Raw genomic sequence first — 14,416 nt, forward strand, 5'->3', positions numbered from 1 at the left:
GAAAAGAGTGAAATCTTGCCATTTGCCACAACATGGATGGACCTAGAGGGTATTACGCTGAGTGAAATAAGTCAGAGAAAAAGAAATACTGTATGATTTCATTTATATGTAGAGTCTAAAAAACAAAACAAATGAACAAACATAACAAACCGAAAGACTCATGGAGAACCAACAGGTGTTTACCAGAGGGGAGTTGGTGGGATGAAAGTAAAACAAAACAAAAAATAGTAACTATATGAGGTAATGAATGCTTATTAGCTTGATTGTGGTGATCACTGCACAATATGCAATGTTATATGAAACAATAAGATTGTACATCTTAAATATATACAGTTTTTGTCAATTACACCTCGAAGCTGAAAGAAAGATTTTAAAAAAGAAATTATTGGGCTTCCCTGGTGGCGCAGTGGTTGAGAACCTGCCTGCTAATGCAGGAGACGCAGGTTCGGGCCCTGGCCTGGGAAGATCCCACGTGCCGCGGAGCGGCTGGGCCCGTGAGCCACAGTTGCTGAGCCTGCGCGTCTGGAGCCTGTGCTCCGCAGCGGGAGAGGCCGCGATGGTGAGAGGCCTGCGCAGCGCGATGAAGAGTGGCCCCCACTTGCCACAACCGGAGAAAGCCCTCGCACAGAAGCGAAGACCCAACACAGCCAAAAATAAATAAATAAATTAATTAATTAATTAAAAAAAAAAAAAAAAAGTAACTGAAGTGAAAAACCAATTGAGGACACAAAACAAGGCAAAAATATTAAAAAAAAAAAAAAAAGAAATTATTGCTCATTATCAACCAAGTATTTCCATGTCCTGAATTATCCTATTGATACCAATACTGCATTCTAATTCAGCCAGCTTTTAATTTCCTAGAGGGCAAGGATTCTGACCATTTTTTTCCTTGTATGTCTACGTAACCCATTACTCTTTTCTCTGTGATGGGACCTCAGTACTTCGATGTGTATAGGCATGTTGAGTGGACCAGTGCTTTTGGAGCCTTTCAGGAAGGCTGTATTTATATAAATAGATTTATGTTTGCAGTGCAGCTCCCAGTGCAAAAAGGATTAAATGTTATGTGACATACAGAAGTGTAGATTATATAGCTGTTAATAGGACATTAAGATTTCTTTATTTGATAAGTATCACTTTGGAATTTTTCACATAAATATGTGGAGATTGAGCCTTTGATTAAAGTTTGAGTGCCCAAACTCTGAAATCACTTGAAATCACATGTTTTAACCTGAAATCACTTGAGCATAGCTTTTTTGCCTTTAAAATTTCTAGTATGGATGATGAAGAAAATAAAAGGAACTCTGCACATTTTTACATAGGAAAGCAGTTAAACCAGCCGATCAGTGACTATCCCAGATGCTGATGAAATGAAGCACACTAATGACTTAATATGATTCCTACCTAAACACATTGTGTTTAATGGTCAGAATTCAGCGGCATTGCATAAAAATTATATCTAAGCTGAAATTGTTCAGAAGTGTTAAAAAAGCAGTGGCTCAAAATTCACTTGAAAAAGAAAAAGATAAACAGAACTAGGAACCAGTGTCATTCAAAATGATCTTCTTTCAAAGAGCCTTGCTGCTGTCAGTATTATTTGTAACTTTTTGGTAGGAATCATTTTATCAGTATCTGTTTATAGAAACTGGAAAGAACCTCAGTCACCTATTTCTATCCTCCATCTAGAAGCATAACTAAGGGAGAGAATATTGGAAATGCCTGTGGCCTGAGCTGAGTTAGAATCATCATTAGTGGAGTATATAGCTGGTGGCTTTCTACATCCATCTCATTTTAAAACATGTAAATAATATTCGTTATGTGACAGACACTAAATTTCTGAGTTGAACAGCATTAAAGTCCCTCATCTGGAGAATCTATCATCTCATGCAAATTAACACTCAGTTACAGAATTTGTTAGCTCCTATTTTTTCTTTAGATCATATAATATTATGCTAGCTTCTTCCCTTACTATAAACTCAAAACTAAATTCATGTATTTTATGTTTTATCCTTTTGTGTAAATTAAATTGTATCATTACTGTAAGATACACCTGAGACAGTCTGTAAAGTCTTTAGCATTGTGTAGCTAAATAAAACCGGATTTTAAAAAAAGAATGAAGTACTGATACAGCGTGGATAAAACTTGACAAAGTTATGCTATAAGTGAAGAAGCCACTCACAAATGACTATGTATTGTATGATTACATTTATATGAAATACCCAAAGTAGGGAAATTTTATAGAGACAGTAGATTAGTGATTGCATAAGGTGAAGGTGCAGGGACATGGGGAATGACTGCTAATGGGTACAGGATTTCTTTTTGCAATGATAAAATTGTTTTAAAAAATTAGACTGTGGGGATTTAGTTGCACAGCTCTGTAAATATACTAAAAACCATTGAATTGTATACTTGTATACTTAAATTGTATCATGTGTCAATTCTATCAGGATAAAACTATTATTTTAAAGAAAAGAAGGAAAAGCAAAGTTGTTTTGGATTTCCTAAAGGAATAGACAAAGACTATAATTTCTAACCCATGTAGTGGTGTGAGAACCAGCAGTCTTAATATTTAAAAATAAAGAGCTAGTTTTCAACTCCACTAGGGTTACTTTTCTCTAGAAAAATGTATTCATTTGCTCACTCCTTCAACAAATTGTTTACTGGGCCCTTCTTGATGCTGTTATTGGTACTAGGGATTCAATCACATTCCTGATTCTTCTCCTTTTCTTCCTCTCCCCATGCAGTGAGTCACCAAATCACATCAAGTCTGTTTCATATCCTTTAGTTTATCTCTGTTTTCTTTTACTCTTAGCAGTGTGCTTGGTTCTGTTACCCAGTCCAGTGATTCTCAGCCACAGTGTTAATATTAGTAAAATACCAAAGTTTGCAAATGTTTTACCTTTAAAAAAATAAGATAAATAATCCTGTAAATGTCACTTTTACTGACTTGCATTCCATTGTATTTTTGTGAGTGGAAGAGAAAGCAATAGTGTTATAGCTAGTGTGCCAGGAAAAACACACAATCGTCAGTGTCTATGAGAATATTTTGCGAATGTGAACCTCATCCATTTTATGTGTCCTCAATAAAAGTTGAGAATCTCTGAGTTGGATTATTACAGTCACATTTTTTAATCCATATTGCTTTAGTTTCAGTTCTCACTAAATCATTCTTGTCAAAGATCTCTTTTTTTTAATTGAAATATATTTGACATAAAACATTGTGTAAATTTAAGGTATACAACATGTTGACTTGATACTGTATTATTGAATATAATATGATTGCCATTGTAGCAATAATTGCACCTCTATAACATTAACTAATTTTTCTTTTTAGTGGTTGGAATAATTAGGTTCTAGTCTCTCAGCAAGTTTGGTGATTGTAATACAATATTATTATCTATATTCACTATACTGTGCATTACATCTCTAGGATTTATTTACTACTCATTGCAAGTCTGTACCCTTAAATAGCATCTGTCCTATCCCCCCAACCCTTATGCCCTGGTAACTACCAATTTTACTCTGTTTTGTGAGTTTTTCCTTAGATTCTACATATGAGTGATATCATACAGTGTTTGTCTTTGTCTCACTTACCTCACTTAGCAGAAAGTCCTCAAGGTCAAAAGATCTCTTTCTAACATCCATATCTGATCATGGCATTTTCCCAATTAGATTTGTCCATTGATTCTGCATTGCATATAAGAGAAACTATAAACTTCTTTGCATGATATGCTAGGTCATTCATGATCTTGTTCCTGTCTATCTGTCCAGCTTCATCTCCAGCAAGGAATATTTTCTATGCTTCCATACCTTTGCATGTGCTCTTCTATCTGTCAGGAATGCCCTTCCCGTAATTTGTGGGTGGCAGACTCCTTTCAAGTCTCACCGCACATGCAGTTGCTCTGTGGAGTAGACTTAGGTTTCTTCTACAGTGTTCCCACTGTGTTTTGTATTAGAGTTTTCATAATGCATTATAATTATTTTAATACCTTACTTTCCTTTTGTATTTTTAGCTCCTTGAAAGCTGGGACCTTGTCCTTCTATCTTTGTATTCCCAGCTTTTAGCATGGAATCTGGTACAAAGTAGATGTTCAATAAAATGTTTGCTGAATAAATTTAGAAGTTTCTCCAAAAATTTTAATTTAGCCAGAGCATTTATATATTATAATATGTGCTGAAATAAAGATTAAAAATACTTATGTGACATCCCATGTTTCCTGGAGCAGTTCCAGTTTTAAATAGTGTATTGTCCTTTAAGTGGAAATGTAGTTACCAAAACATAATTTTTTTTTAGAAATATACACATTGATCCTATACCTTAATTTTTTAATTGTTTATAATTTATTTTTCTATTTGATTTCATGTACTTCAGGTCCTTTTTTCTAATTCAGATCACTTTCAAAGCAATAGATGGTGAAAAGTTGGCATCTAGGACAGAACAGTACCTAAATTCTAGTTCTGTCATTTTGCTGGGACTAATTACTACACATCTGTATTTATATGAATATTAATAAATAAAAATTATTGGAAATTTAGAAATCCTTAGGTATAAGGACCTGCATAATAAGGTTAAGGTTGGTACTGACAAGCTGCACTCTCAAAAATGTTCTGACTTCAGGATGCTATAAGAGTAGCTCCCAGTCTTTTTTGGATTTCTGTTATTTTGGTGTGGTTTCTTTGATTTGGAGACCCTGATTTTTCTCCTTGCCCTCTTCTAAAGGTAAATTATTTATTTAACTTTAAATGAATTTTTAAAATAATTTTGTTTTGAGAATGTATTAATACCCTCAAACAACTGGAGATTTCATAACATATCACATACTCATACATGAAAATGCATTTGTCAGAGACACTATTTGAGAATTCCCAATTAGGGTCTGAAGTTGGCTCTAACTTATTACTATCCTTGACTAGAGAGGAGAGAGATGTTAGCGAAGTAAAAATTTGGAGCCAGAAAGGTTAGGGTATAAATCATGATTCCATGATCTAATATCTCTGTTTCTTTGGGTAAATCAATCTGAGCCTCAATTTCTGCATCTGGAAAATGAGATAATAATACCTGCCTGAAATGGTTGTGAAAATTAATGGTTTCTAGAATAGTAGTGCCTAGTAAGTAAGTTCTTCATAAATCGTAACTCCTACTTGATTAGTATTAATAAAACCCTGGGAATAGGTAAAAGGTTTTCCTGTTGCACTAAATATTGGGCAATTTGTCTTCTTGAGCAGTTGTTACACTATCTGTTTTCCCCAGCAGGTTGGTCTTTGAGATTCTAAAAACAAAAGTGGCTTACAGATGATACATATCAAGAAGCAGTCAGTGACTATTGTCATCTTGTCCAGAAGAGAACAGCCCTTCGCTGCTATCCCCTGACATGCCAGTTAGAGAACAACATGAATTCATTTACTTCCCCTTTCATTTTATTATACATAATATTGTTAGTACTTCTTCCTGCCTACATAGGTTCCTGGTCATGTTAAGGAATTTGTTTGGCTAGGATCCTTTGATCTAGCCAGAGTGTCTCTCTTTCTTTTAAACCTTCTCTACAATCAAATATTTAAATCAGTGTCTTTTTACTTGGAACAAATAACCTTTCTACATTACAAAAAAAAAGAGAGAGAGAGAAAGAACAAAGGAGAACTTTCTCAACTTCCTTCCATTGATTCTACAAACCTACTTGTTTGTATACCCATTCTTCCCTTACTGCTTTTTGTTCAAGTGTGTCATCAAGAGCTTCCCTTGATCCACCTGCCTCCAGTTATTGCTGTCTGCTTTTACTTTACAGCCAAACTTCCTAAAAGAGCTGTCTCTTTCATATGTTCCCCCTATAGTCACTGTCTAGTAACTAAAATTTGGCTTCGTTTACTCTGCTTCCTTAGAACTGCTCTCATCCTCCTGATTGCTAAATCCTATGGTCACATCTCTTTTTTTACCTTGGTCCCTCAACACTGGTCACACATAACTACTTCTTTCTTCTTAAAAAAACTTCCTTGTTCTATGCACCATACTGTCCTGTGACTCTTCTTGCCTCTGTGGCCAATCCTTTCAGTCTTCTCTTCTTCCTCGGTCTGCCTCTTGAATGTTGATGTTTTCTCCTAAGTCCTTTACACATTTTCTTTAGGATTTAGGGGGTTCTAAGTGAATATTTGTTGAATGAATGATATGTGTCTGTATTGGTGGTTTCTCAAGAGATTTGACTATAATTGGACCTTATTAACTGAAAAAATTTCAGTATGTGGTACCTGATCATACACTTCACAGCCAAACTTTGGTGCAGTCTCTCTGGACTATGCTTCTCTTAAACTACCCTACTAGATGCTTGCAGTGAAAAAAATCCAAGCTCATTATTCAGCTTTTATGTCTGTAAGGTTCAGTTAGCTTTTTTAAAGTTTTCTGTGTATAAAAGGTAATTATAAAGGTAATTTTAAAAAGCATGCATTATCCTAAATTTTTATACCAGTTTGACTATTTACAGAAATCTTATAGGTGTCTGTCCTCAATAAAACAGTAATACTTTACTTGGAGTAGCGATTTAATTTAAATATACTCTGAAGTATATACTCTGAAGTTTAGGATTAGAAGAGGGGAGAGAATTAATATTTAATGAAACTGTTTTATGCCAGAGACCGGCCTATGTGTTTGCCTACATCATATATTTTCATCTTCCAACAACTCGGGGAGATAATTATTCTTAGTCGTCTTATAGAGAGAAGAAAATTGAGGTTAAGGGAAGTTAAAATAGATTCTACACTGCAGCATATTTGGCTACTAAAATTTGGAAACGGAGTTCTGTCAGACATGCATATCTTTTTTTTTTTAATTTAATTTTATTATTATTTTTAATAGTAATCTTTTATTTATTTATTTATTTTTATATATTTATTTTTGGCTGTGTTGGGTCTTCGTTTTTGTGCGAGGGCTTTCTCTAGTTGCGGCGAGTGGGGGCCACTCTTCATTGCGATGCGCGGGCCTCTCACTATCGCGGCCTCTCTTGTTGCGGAGCACAGGCTCCAGACGCACAGGCTCAGTAGTTGTGGCTCACGGGCCTAGTTGCTCCGCGCCATGTGGGATCTTCCCAGACCAGGGCTCGAACCCGTGTCCCCTGCATTAGCAGGCAGATTCTCAACCACTGCGCCACCAGGGAAGCCCCAGACATGCATATCTTATAGATGATGTGGAATATATGAGCTAGGGATGAATGCTAAATATAGCAATAAATTGTATAAGTACTTGAGTTTACTAAATCCAAATTGTGTCAAAAGTTGTCTGTGTTATTTTGTCCCTAGGCAATTATTTGGCAGAAAACTAGAGTATCAGATCATAAAATGGCTCTCATGTCTGTTCTGGGGACTGCTGTTATGGGCAACATGGAACCCTTTCAGTACCACTCTGAAGAATCTCAGGTATACAACAAAAATGTCCTTTAATAATTCTAATTTACCAATGAAACTGTTAAATTATTTCTTTTTTGTGGGGTTGGGGTTGCAAGAAGTTTTTCTTTTAAAATTTTAACGAAGTATGTGTATAAGGTACAAAAAGAAAATACGCACAGAGCTCATATTAAACCTCTTCCCAGCCCTGCTTCCTGTTTTTATCTTTTCTGTTTATTGTTTAATTTTAAGTATCGTGGCTACATTAATTTTTTAAGTGATTTTCAATTTAGAATCTTCATCTGTTTACTTTCTACAATGAAAGAAAAGAAGTTGAGCTCTCTTACCTTTGTTTTCCCTTTCCCATCCTAGATATGTATTCCAGCTTTATTTTCTTGATCTGTCAGCTTCAGACAGTCTTCTTCAGTCCCAATAATATTGGATGAGGTTATTAACACTCCCAATCTTACTTCTACCCGCTCTTCTCCCTCTCAGTCATGTCAGCTCCACTTTCATGTTATCTAGCTTAATAACCTATTTTCTTATGTAACCATCTTTTGTTTGTTGGAAGATTTTTAATTATGTAATCATCTTTTATTTGAAGATTCATTCTAAAAGTTGAAAGCTTATATGGAGTATACATTACTATGACTTCTCTGTTCTCCTTTTCTTTTTTATAATTTGTTGCAATCTCTTTTCTGCTACTAGTTCCCCTCCTATCCTTTTTTGCAGTATTGAGTTCTTAATTATCATCTTATTAGAGTCTTGGATGGGAGCTTGCGCTCAATTAATGTGTTAAGAGTTCTCTCTCCTGAGGAACAATTCAGGCCACCCTTAGTGGCCATGATCTGACATGGGTTCTGTTTTTCAGAGCTCTCTTAATAGTTGTTTAATAGTTTAGACACTAGTGCCACCTTGGACTGGTCATGGTGGCTGACTTGGGATAATAAGGGTACTGTCTAAATTCCCCTGGGTTCCCTGTGGCTTCCTGGAACTTTGTTGCCTATGCTGGTAACCCAGGAAGCTTGTGACAGGAGATCCAGACATGATATCTGTGGTGTTGTGCTTTAGAGATTCTACCTGTCATAGTTTGGTCTGAAGACCAGCAGCATTGGCATTACTTAGAAGCTTGTTAGGTGAAGAATCTCAGGCCTCATCCCAGACATACTGAATGAGAATCTGCATTTTAATACGGTCTCCGAGTGCATATTCAAGTAGGAAAAGCACTGATTTAGACCTTGGTTAGTTATGATTCCATGTGTGATTGGAACATGAGTCAGTCCTGCAGTTGGGATTTCTTTTCTTTGATCTGTATTGAGATATGTTGCCAGATCTGTGCATGTCCATTGATTTTTTTTTTAATAAATTTATTTATTTTATTATTTTATTTTTATTTTATTTGGCTGCATTGGGTCTTTGTTGCTGCGCGCGGGCTTTCTCTATTTGCGGCGAGCGGGGGCTACTCTTCCTTGCGGTGCACGGGCTTCTCATTGGCATGGCTTCTCGTTGCGGAGCACGGGCTCTAGGCGTGCGGGCTTCAGTAGTTGTGGCACGTGGGCTCTGTAGTTGTGGCTCACGGGCTCTAGAGCGCAGGCTCAGTAGTTGTGGTGCACAGGCTTAGTTGCTCCGCGACATGTGGGATCTTCCTGGACCAGGGCTCGAACCCGTGTCCCCTGCATTGGCAGGCGGATTCTTAACCACTGCACCACCAGGTAGCCCCATGTCCATTGACTTTTAAATTTTCTCTTGAGATAGAATTGTACAAGGGCTGCTGGTAATCTTTGACAGATAACCAAAACTTTGCTGCACCTTCATGTGGTTATTCTTGCATGGGGGAAATGAGGGAACTTGGAAACCATGTGTTGCTGAGTAGTACCACTTCAGTGGGTTGTCAGAAGGACAGACTTTTGAGTGTCTCTCTAGTGAGAATGATCATCCAACCAAACCTCTCTTTTGTTCATGCACTGTGTGTCTAAATGGGTATTGTATTTATGTTGCCACCAGCTACCCATCACCATTCCATGCTTTCTGGGCTTTCAGAGTTTCCTTGACCCATTGTCATTCCTAGCCAAAATCAATCTTAAGTTGTTTACCAACTGCTAATGTTTGCCCCTCTCACCTCACTTTTGTCCTCATTGCATACATTCAAGTTGTGAAACTTGGCCACCAAGGCCCTTCACTAGACTGGGGTGGCAGATGCATAAGTCATTGGGAACCTTGGATGCAGAAAAATCTTCACAATATCTGTTTCTATAATGTTGAGGGTCCCTTTCTTATCTATAGCAACTCCATATGGGAAGAATCTCCTAATTATGGATGGTGATCCCAGCTGCACCACTGCTGCGGTGGCATTTCTTATGGAGTGTCCCCGTGTGGCTTTGTTGGTTTGATGGAACTCCTCAAGTTGGTTTTTTTGTTTGTTTGTTTGTTTTGACATCTATCTTCTCTTTGATAGCTCTGCATCAATCCATGCTAAGTTCTGGGTGAATTCCTCAGTGCTGCCTGATTTTTATTACCAAAACAATATCTACTTTTCTGTTCTTTCTTCTAAACTTGATTTATAGGTACCAGTTTTGATTTCTTTATCTTCTGCGTTTTTTTAAAATAATAATGGTTTTTTATTTACTCTTTTAAAAGCATGGTACACATACTAATTTCAGTCATTTTCATATTGCTCTATCATTTTTATTCCTGAGAGAATATTCTCTCATTCTCTGCTATTTTATATGCTTTAAAATTTTAATTTACAAAATCACTTTGAATGCAGATTTATTGTTTTGTTTTTCCCTCCCACTTTCCCCTCCCTTCCCATAGTTTGGCAGATACCACTGCCCTCCCAGCTCCAATTCAAAACTAGGTATTTGGGGGCTTCCCTGGTGGCGCAGTGGTTGAGAATCTGCCTGCCAATGCAGGAGACACGGGTTCGTGCCCTGGTCTGGGAAGATCCCACATACCGCAGAGCAACTGGGCCCGTGAGCCGCAATTACTGAGCCTGCGTGTCTGGAGCCTGTGCTCCGCAACAAGAGAGGCCGCGATAGTGAGAGGCCCGCGCACCGCGATGAAGACTGGCCCCCGCTTGCCACAACTAGAGAAAGCCCTCGCACAGAAACGAAGACCCAACACAGCCATAAATAAATAAAAATAAAAATTATTTAAAAAAAAAAAAAAAAAAACTAGGTATTAATATTAGTAGTTCATGCCTTTTGTCCTGCCAAGATTTTGCAGACCTTTTTTCCTAGCTGACTTGGCTTAACCTTATTTTTGGTTTTGGAGTTGTCTCTGTTCTTTCTGGTGATCCTTGCAAGCAGCTCCAAACAGTGGTCACAGTATTTTTTAAACATTTGTGGGGGTGGGAGGAGAAATTTGCCCATTTCAAAGGGAAAGACTGATTTAAATCCCCTAACTATATGTGATTTCCATACCAGAATTGAATTTCCAGTTGACCAGCTGGTTTCTTTTTTTTTCTTTCTTTTTTTTTAATTGATATACAGTTGACATATTAGTTGCAAGTGTACAGTGTTATGATTTGTTATATGTATACATTGTGAAGTGGTCACCACAGTAAGCCTAGTTACATCCATAATCACACATCGTTACAATTTTTTTTTTCTGATACAGCTGGTTTCTGATCATAGAGCACATAAGGGCTTTTGATTTCCTCCATCACTCCCTGTTATGTTTAGCATTCAAAACATCTTTGTTTGTCTTATTTTTAAATGGTTAGGTCTTTAAAAATTTTTGTAAAAATTTATTTTATCTATCACTGCTATGTATTTGCAGTTGGGATGGAGAGAAGGGAATTATTAATAAGTGTGAATTTATTCCACTGTCCTGATCAGAAGTACTTAAATTTTTACTTTAGAAACATAATTCCCATAGGGTTCTAGAGGTTTACCGAAAGAGGAGAACGTCAAGGTTACTTCAACAGAATCAGGGCAGAGAAGAAGAGATGGGTTTGACAAACTGGGTAGGGGGCAGGGCTGTTCATCATGGTAAAGGAATACAGGAGGAGCTAGTTGGACAGCAGGGTAGAAGTGAGCTTAAATATTTTATCAAGTTTTGAATGTGGTGAGATTGAGAAGATTTGTATGACAGCTAGTTAAAGATAGTAAGCATTTGGGGATGAAAGAAATAAAGGTTCTACATCTGTATCTTAGTGTCACTGGTGTATGTGTATAGATGGGAATGAAATTACTCAGGGAGAGTAGAGAGCAAGATAAAAGGGTCTGATGATGGAACTCAGGGGGACCATCATCATTATAGGCTGTAAGCAAAGAGAGAGAAATCAGCAAACCAGACTAAAGAGGAAGTGTCAGAGAGGAAACAGAAAGACCAAAAGAGAAGGCTGAAGCAGTGTCATGCTTCTCAAAGTAGAGAGTTGTCATTGGTATCAGGGTCTGTAGAGAGTCAGGTAAGGGTAGAACTAAGTGTCCATTGGAGTTGGTCACTGAGGTAGAAGCCAGGTTATAGAATATTGGAGATGAAGGGAAGGAGAGAGGGGTCCATAGCTGAAGGACAATCAGGGGAGAATTATTTGTTTATATTTTGCCTTTGATTTTTGTTTTGCTATTTAGTTAATAGTTGGGTATAGAATCTTATAAGGTCTATCTAATTTTTTATTTTGTTGCACTGATTTGGTCTCTTACAGACATTTTTCTTCACTCGAACTAGATGGATTTTCACTTTTTATAGCATTTTATAAGACTTTGCCATTTGATTTTACTATTCCATATAACTTACAGTTTGTTAGCTCTTAAGGTTGTCTTAAGCCATTTTTAAAGCTCAGTATTCGGAAGTAATAGTATTTATTCAGTGGCCAGCCAAGATGGTGTGGAAGGAAAACACTAGCAATATTACCAATTTTTTCTTCATTTTAATTTTCATTCTTCCCTATTCTGGGTATTTTTTTTTCCATCAACAAGCCCAATAAGTCTTTCAGGGGCTAAACAGGCTCTCCCTGATGCTCAGCAGGTGCTTTAAGAAGGGTCTCATGTTACTTGGTAAATTATACAACCATTTATAAGTCTTGTGAAGTTTTACAGTTAATTAAGTATTTTCATTTTATAATGGATTATCTAGGTTTATTTATTAACTTTTTTTAATTGGCACAGTTTGGCACTGTGACGGTAATGTGCTTAGTGTTCTAAAATTGGTACTGCATCTCCTTAAACACTTATTTCCAAGGGCAGGGATAGCCATAGACATAGGTGGCAGCCTGCAGAATACATTGGTAAGGAGCCTCATGGTTTCTGCTTAAGTAAAAATAGCACCCCCACTGACACTCTTGCTTTTCTAAACCTAAGCTGAAATTTTCCCATTATTACTGTTTCTTAACAGGTTACAGCTGATGCCAGTTGTTTCAGATAAGAGATTATTATAGGCCTGTATTTTGAATAATTTGACCAAGATCACACTAGTAGTAGAGCTGGGATTTAAATCATGTCAGTCTGGCTCTATCCAGTATTCCTAACAATTCTCTCTATTACCTTTAAAAGTAAAAGTAGGAGCATTTTCCTTGCCTTCTGTTCCCTAAATCAGTCAATCTTCTCGCTGGTATTTTTTCTAGGATTCTTCTTTATTTTCTCCCTCTTCAAACATGTGTAAAATAGTTCTCTAAACAAAAATGAAGATAAAGTACAACGCTGCAATGTATCAAAGAGTAAAAGATTTTTTTTTTTTCCCTCAGTAATGAAAACCCAGTCAGATTGACTTCCTGGCATACTCAGAATAAAGATAGAAACAGCCACTTCTTTACAGAAAACGGTGGCTGAAAAGAAAAGGATAAAGAGCCAGAGGAAAGTCACAGTATGAGGAAAGAAATTTTTAGACGACAGAAAGAAGATCAGGTTGAGCAGAGAGCAGTATTTATGCTGTATGTCCTATGACAATAGGATATATGCCCGTTGGTGAAACTCTCATGAATGCCAGTTTTTCTTTAAAATAGAATTGCAAAAAGGGAGAGTCAGAGGCTGAGAACACCAATTTAACACGGTTCAGTAATTTATTTAAGGTTAATGCTCATGACATGGTTATCAGGAAATATATGGCTCTTTAGACCTTAAGATGAAAATCCATTTGTTTGTTAATTTTTTTATACCTTTTTAAAAAAAATATACAGTGTTATTTAGGCTTTTTAATTTATTTTACTTATTTTATTATTTTTTAAAATTTTTTAATTTTTGGCTGCGTTGGGTCTTCGTTGCTGTGTGCGGGCTTTCTCTAGTTGTGGCGAGTGGGGGCTACTCTTCGTTGTGGTGCATGGGCTTCTCACTGCGGTGGTTTCTCTTGTTGCGGAGTACGGGCTCTAGGCGTGCAGGCTTCAGTAGTTGTGACACGCAGGCTCAGTAGTTGTGGCGCACGGGCTTAGTTGCTCTGTGGCATGTGGGATCTTCCTAGACCAGGGCTCGAACCCATGTCCCCTGCATTGGCAGGTGGATTCTTAACCACTGAGCCACCAGGGAAGTCTCAATTTTTTTATACCTCTTAATGTATATAGCCAGACCTGTGGAATCACATTTATCATTGACATTGCATATCAATTCTGTAATTATTTATTACAATTATAGATTTATCTAAGTGGATTTCTTCCAAAGCATGATGCAGACCACTCTTTCACAAGTCTTTCAACCCCAGAAAGGAGTTTCATCTTTATAAACAGTCGACCAGTACACCAAAAAGATATATTAAAGGTAATCTTTTTAAGAAAAAGTATCACTTGGATCAGAAATAAAAACTCTGTCACTTGTCAGCTTCTTATAAGGACTACTTCTAAGAATTTGTTCCAAAATAAGGAAAAGGAAAAATAGATACAATATCATTTATTAAGCATTGTGCTAGGTACCTTACATATGACTCTTCACACCAGTTCTGTGGTGAATTATTATCCTTATTTATAGTGAAGAGACTGAAATGTTTGTGACTATCTTAGACCACATAACGAGGAAGTAACACAATTTGGATTTGAACCCAGGACTTTCAAAACATCCATGACACTATGATCTTTTAACCATGAAGCCAGTTGCATTGGATATTTGTACTTCTTAATGAATGC

The 14,416-nt window shown here is 36.9% G+C and overlaps 1 protein-coding gene across 4 annotated transcripts in view; it reads left to right on the plus strand.

The window, feature by feature from the left end:
• The window catches only part of PMS1 (PMS1 homolog 1, mismatch repair system component), an 85,353-nt gene that overhangs the window by 44,290 nt on the left and 26,647 nt on the right, over window positions 1-14,416 (plus strand). For 3 of the 4 annotated variants that reach the window (XR_009008983.1, XM_007171473.2, XM_007171474.2), the window contains 2 exons: window positions 7,282-7,398; window positions 13,932-14,054. Coding sequence is in view for 3 of the 4 variants with exons in the window: in XM_007171473.2 (XP_007171535.1) it covers window positions 7,282-7,398; window positions 13,932-14,054 (240 nt within the window). In the remaining variant the exon portion in view is untranslated. The remainder of the gene's footprint in view (window positions 1-7,281; window positions 7,399-13,931; window positions 14,055-14,416) is intronic. The other variant, XM_007171475.2, reaches the window with a different exon arrangement.

The sequence above is a fragment of the Balaenoptera acutorostrata genome, chromosome 8, assembly GCF_949987535.1.
Source record: "Balaenoptera acutorostrata chromosome 8, mBalAcu1.1, whole genome shotgun sequence".
Classification (NCBI taxonomy): domain Eukaryota; kingdom Metazoa; phylum Chordata; class Mammalia; order Artiodactyla; family Balaenopteridae; genus Balaenoptera; species Balaenoptera acutorostrata.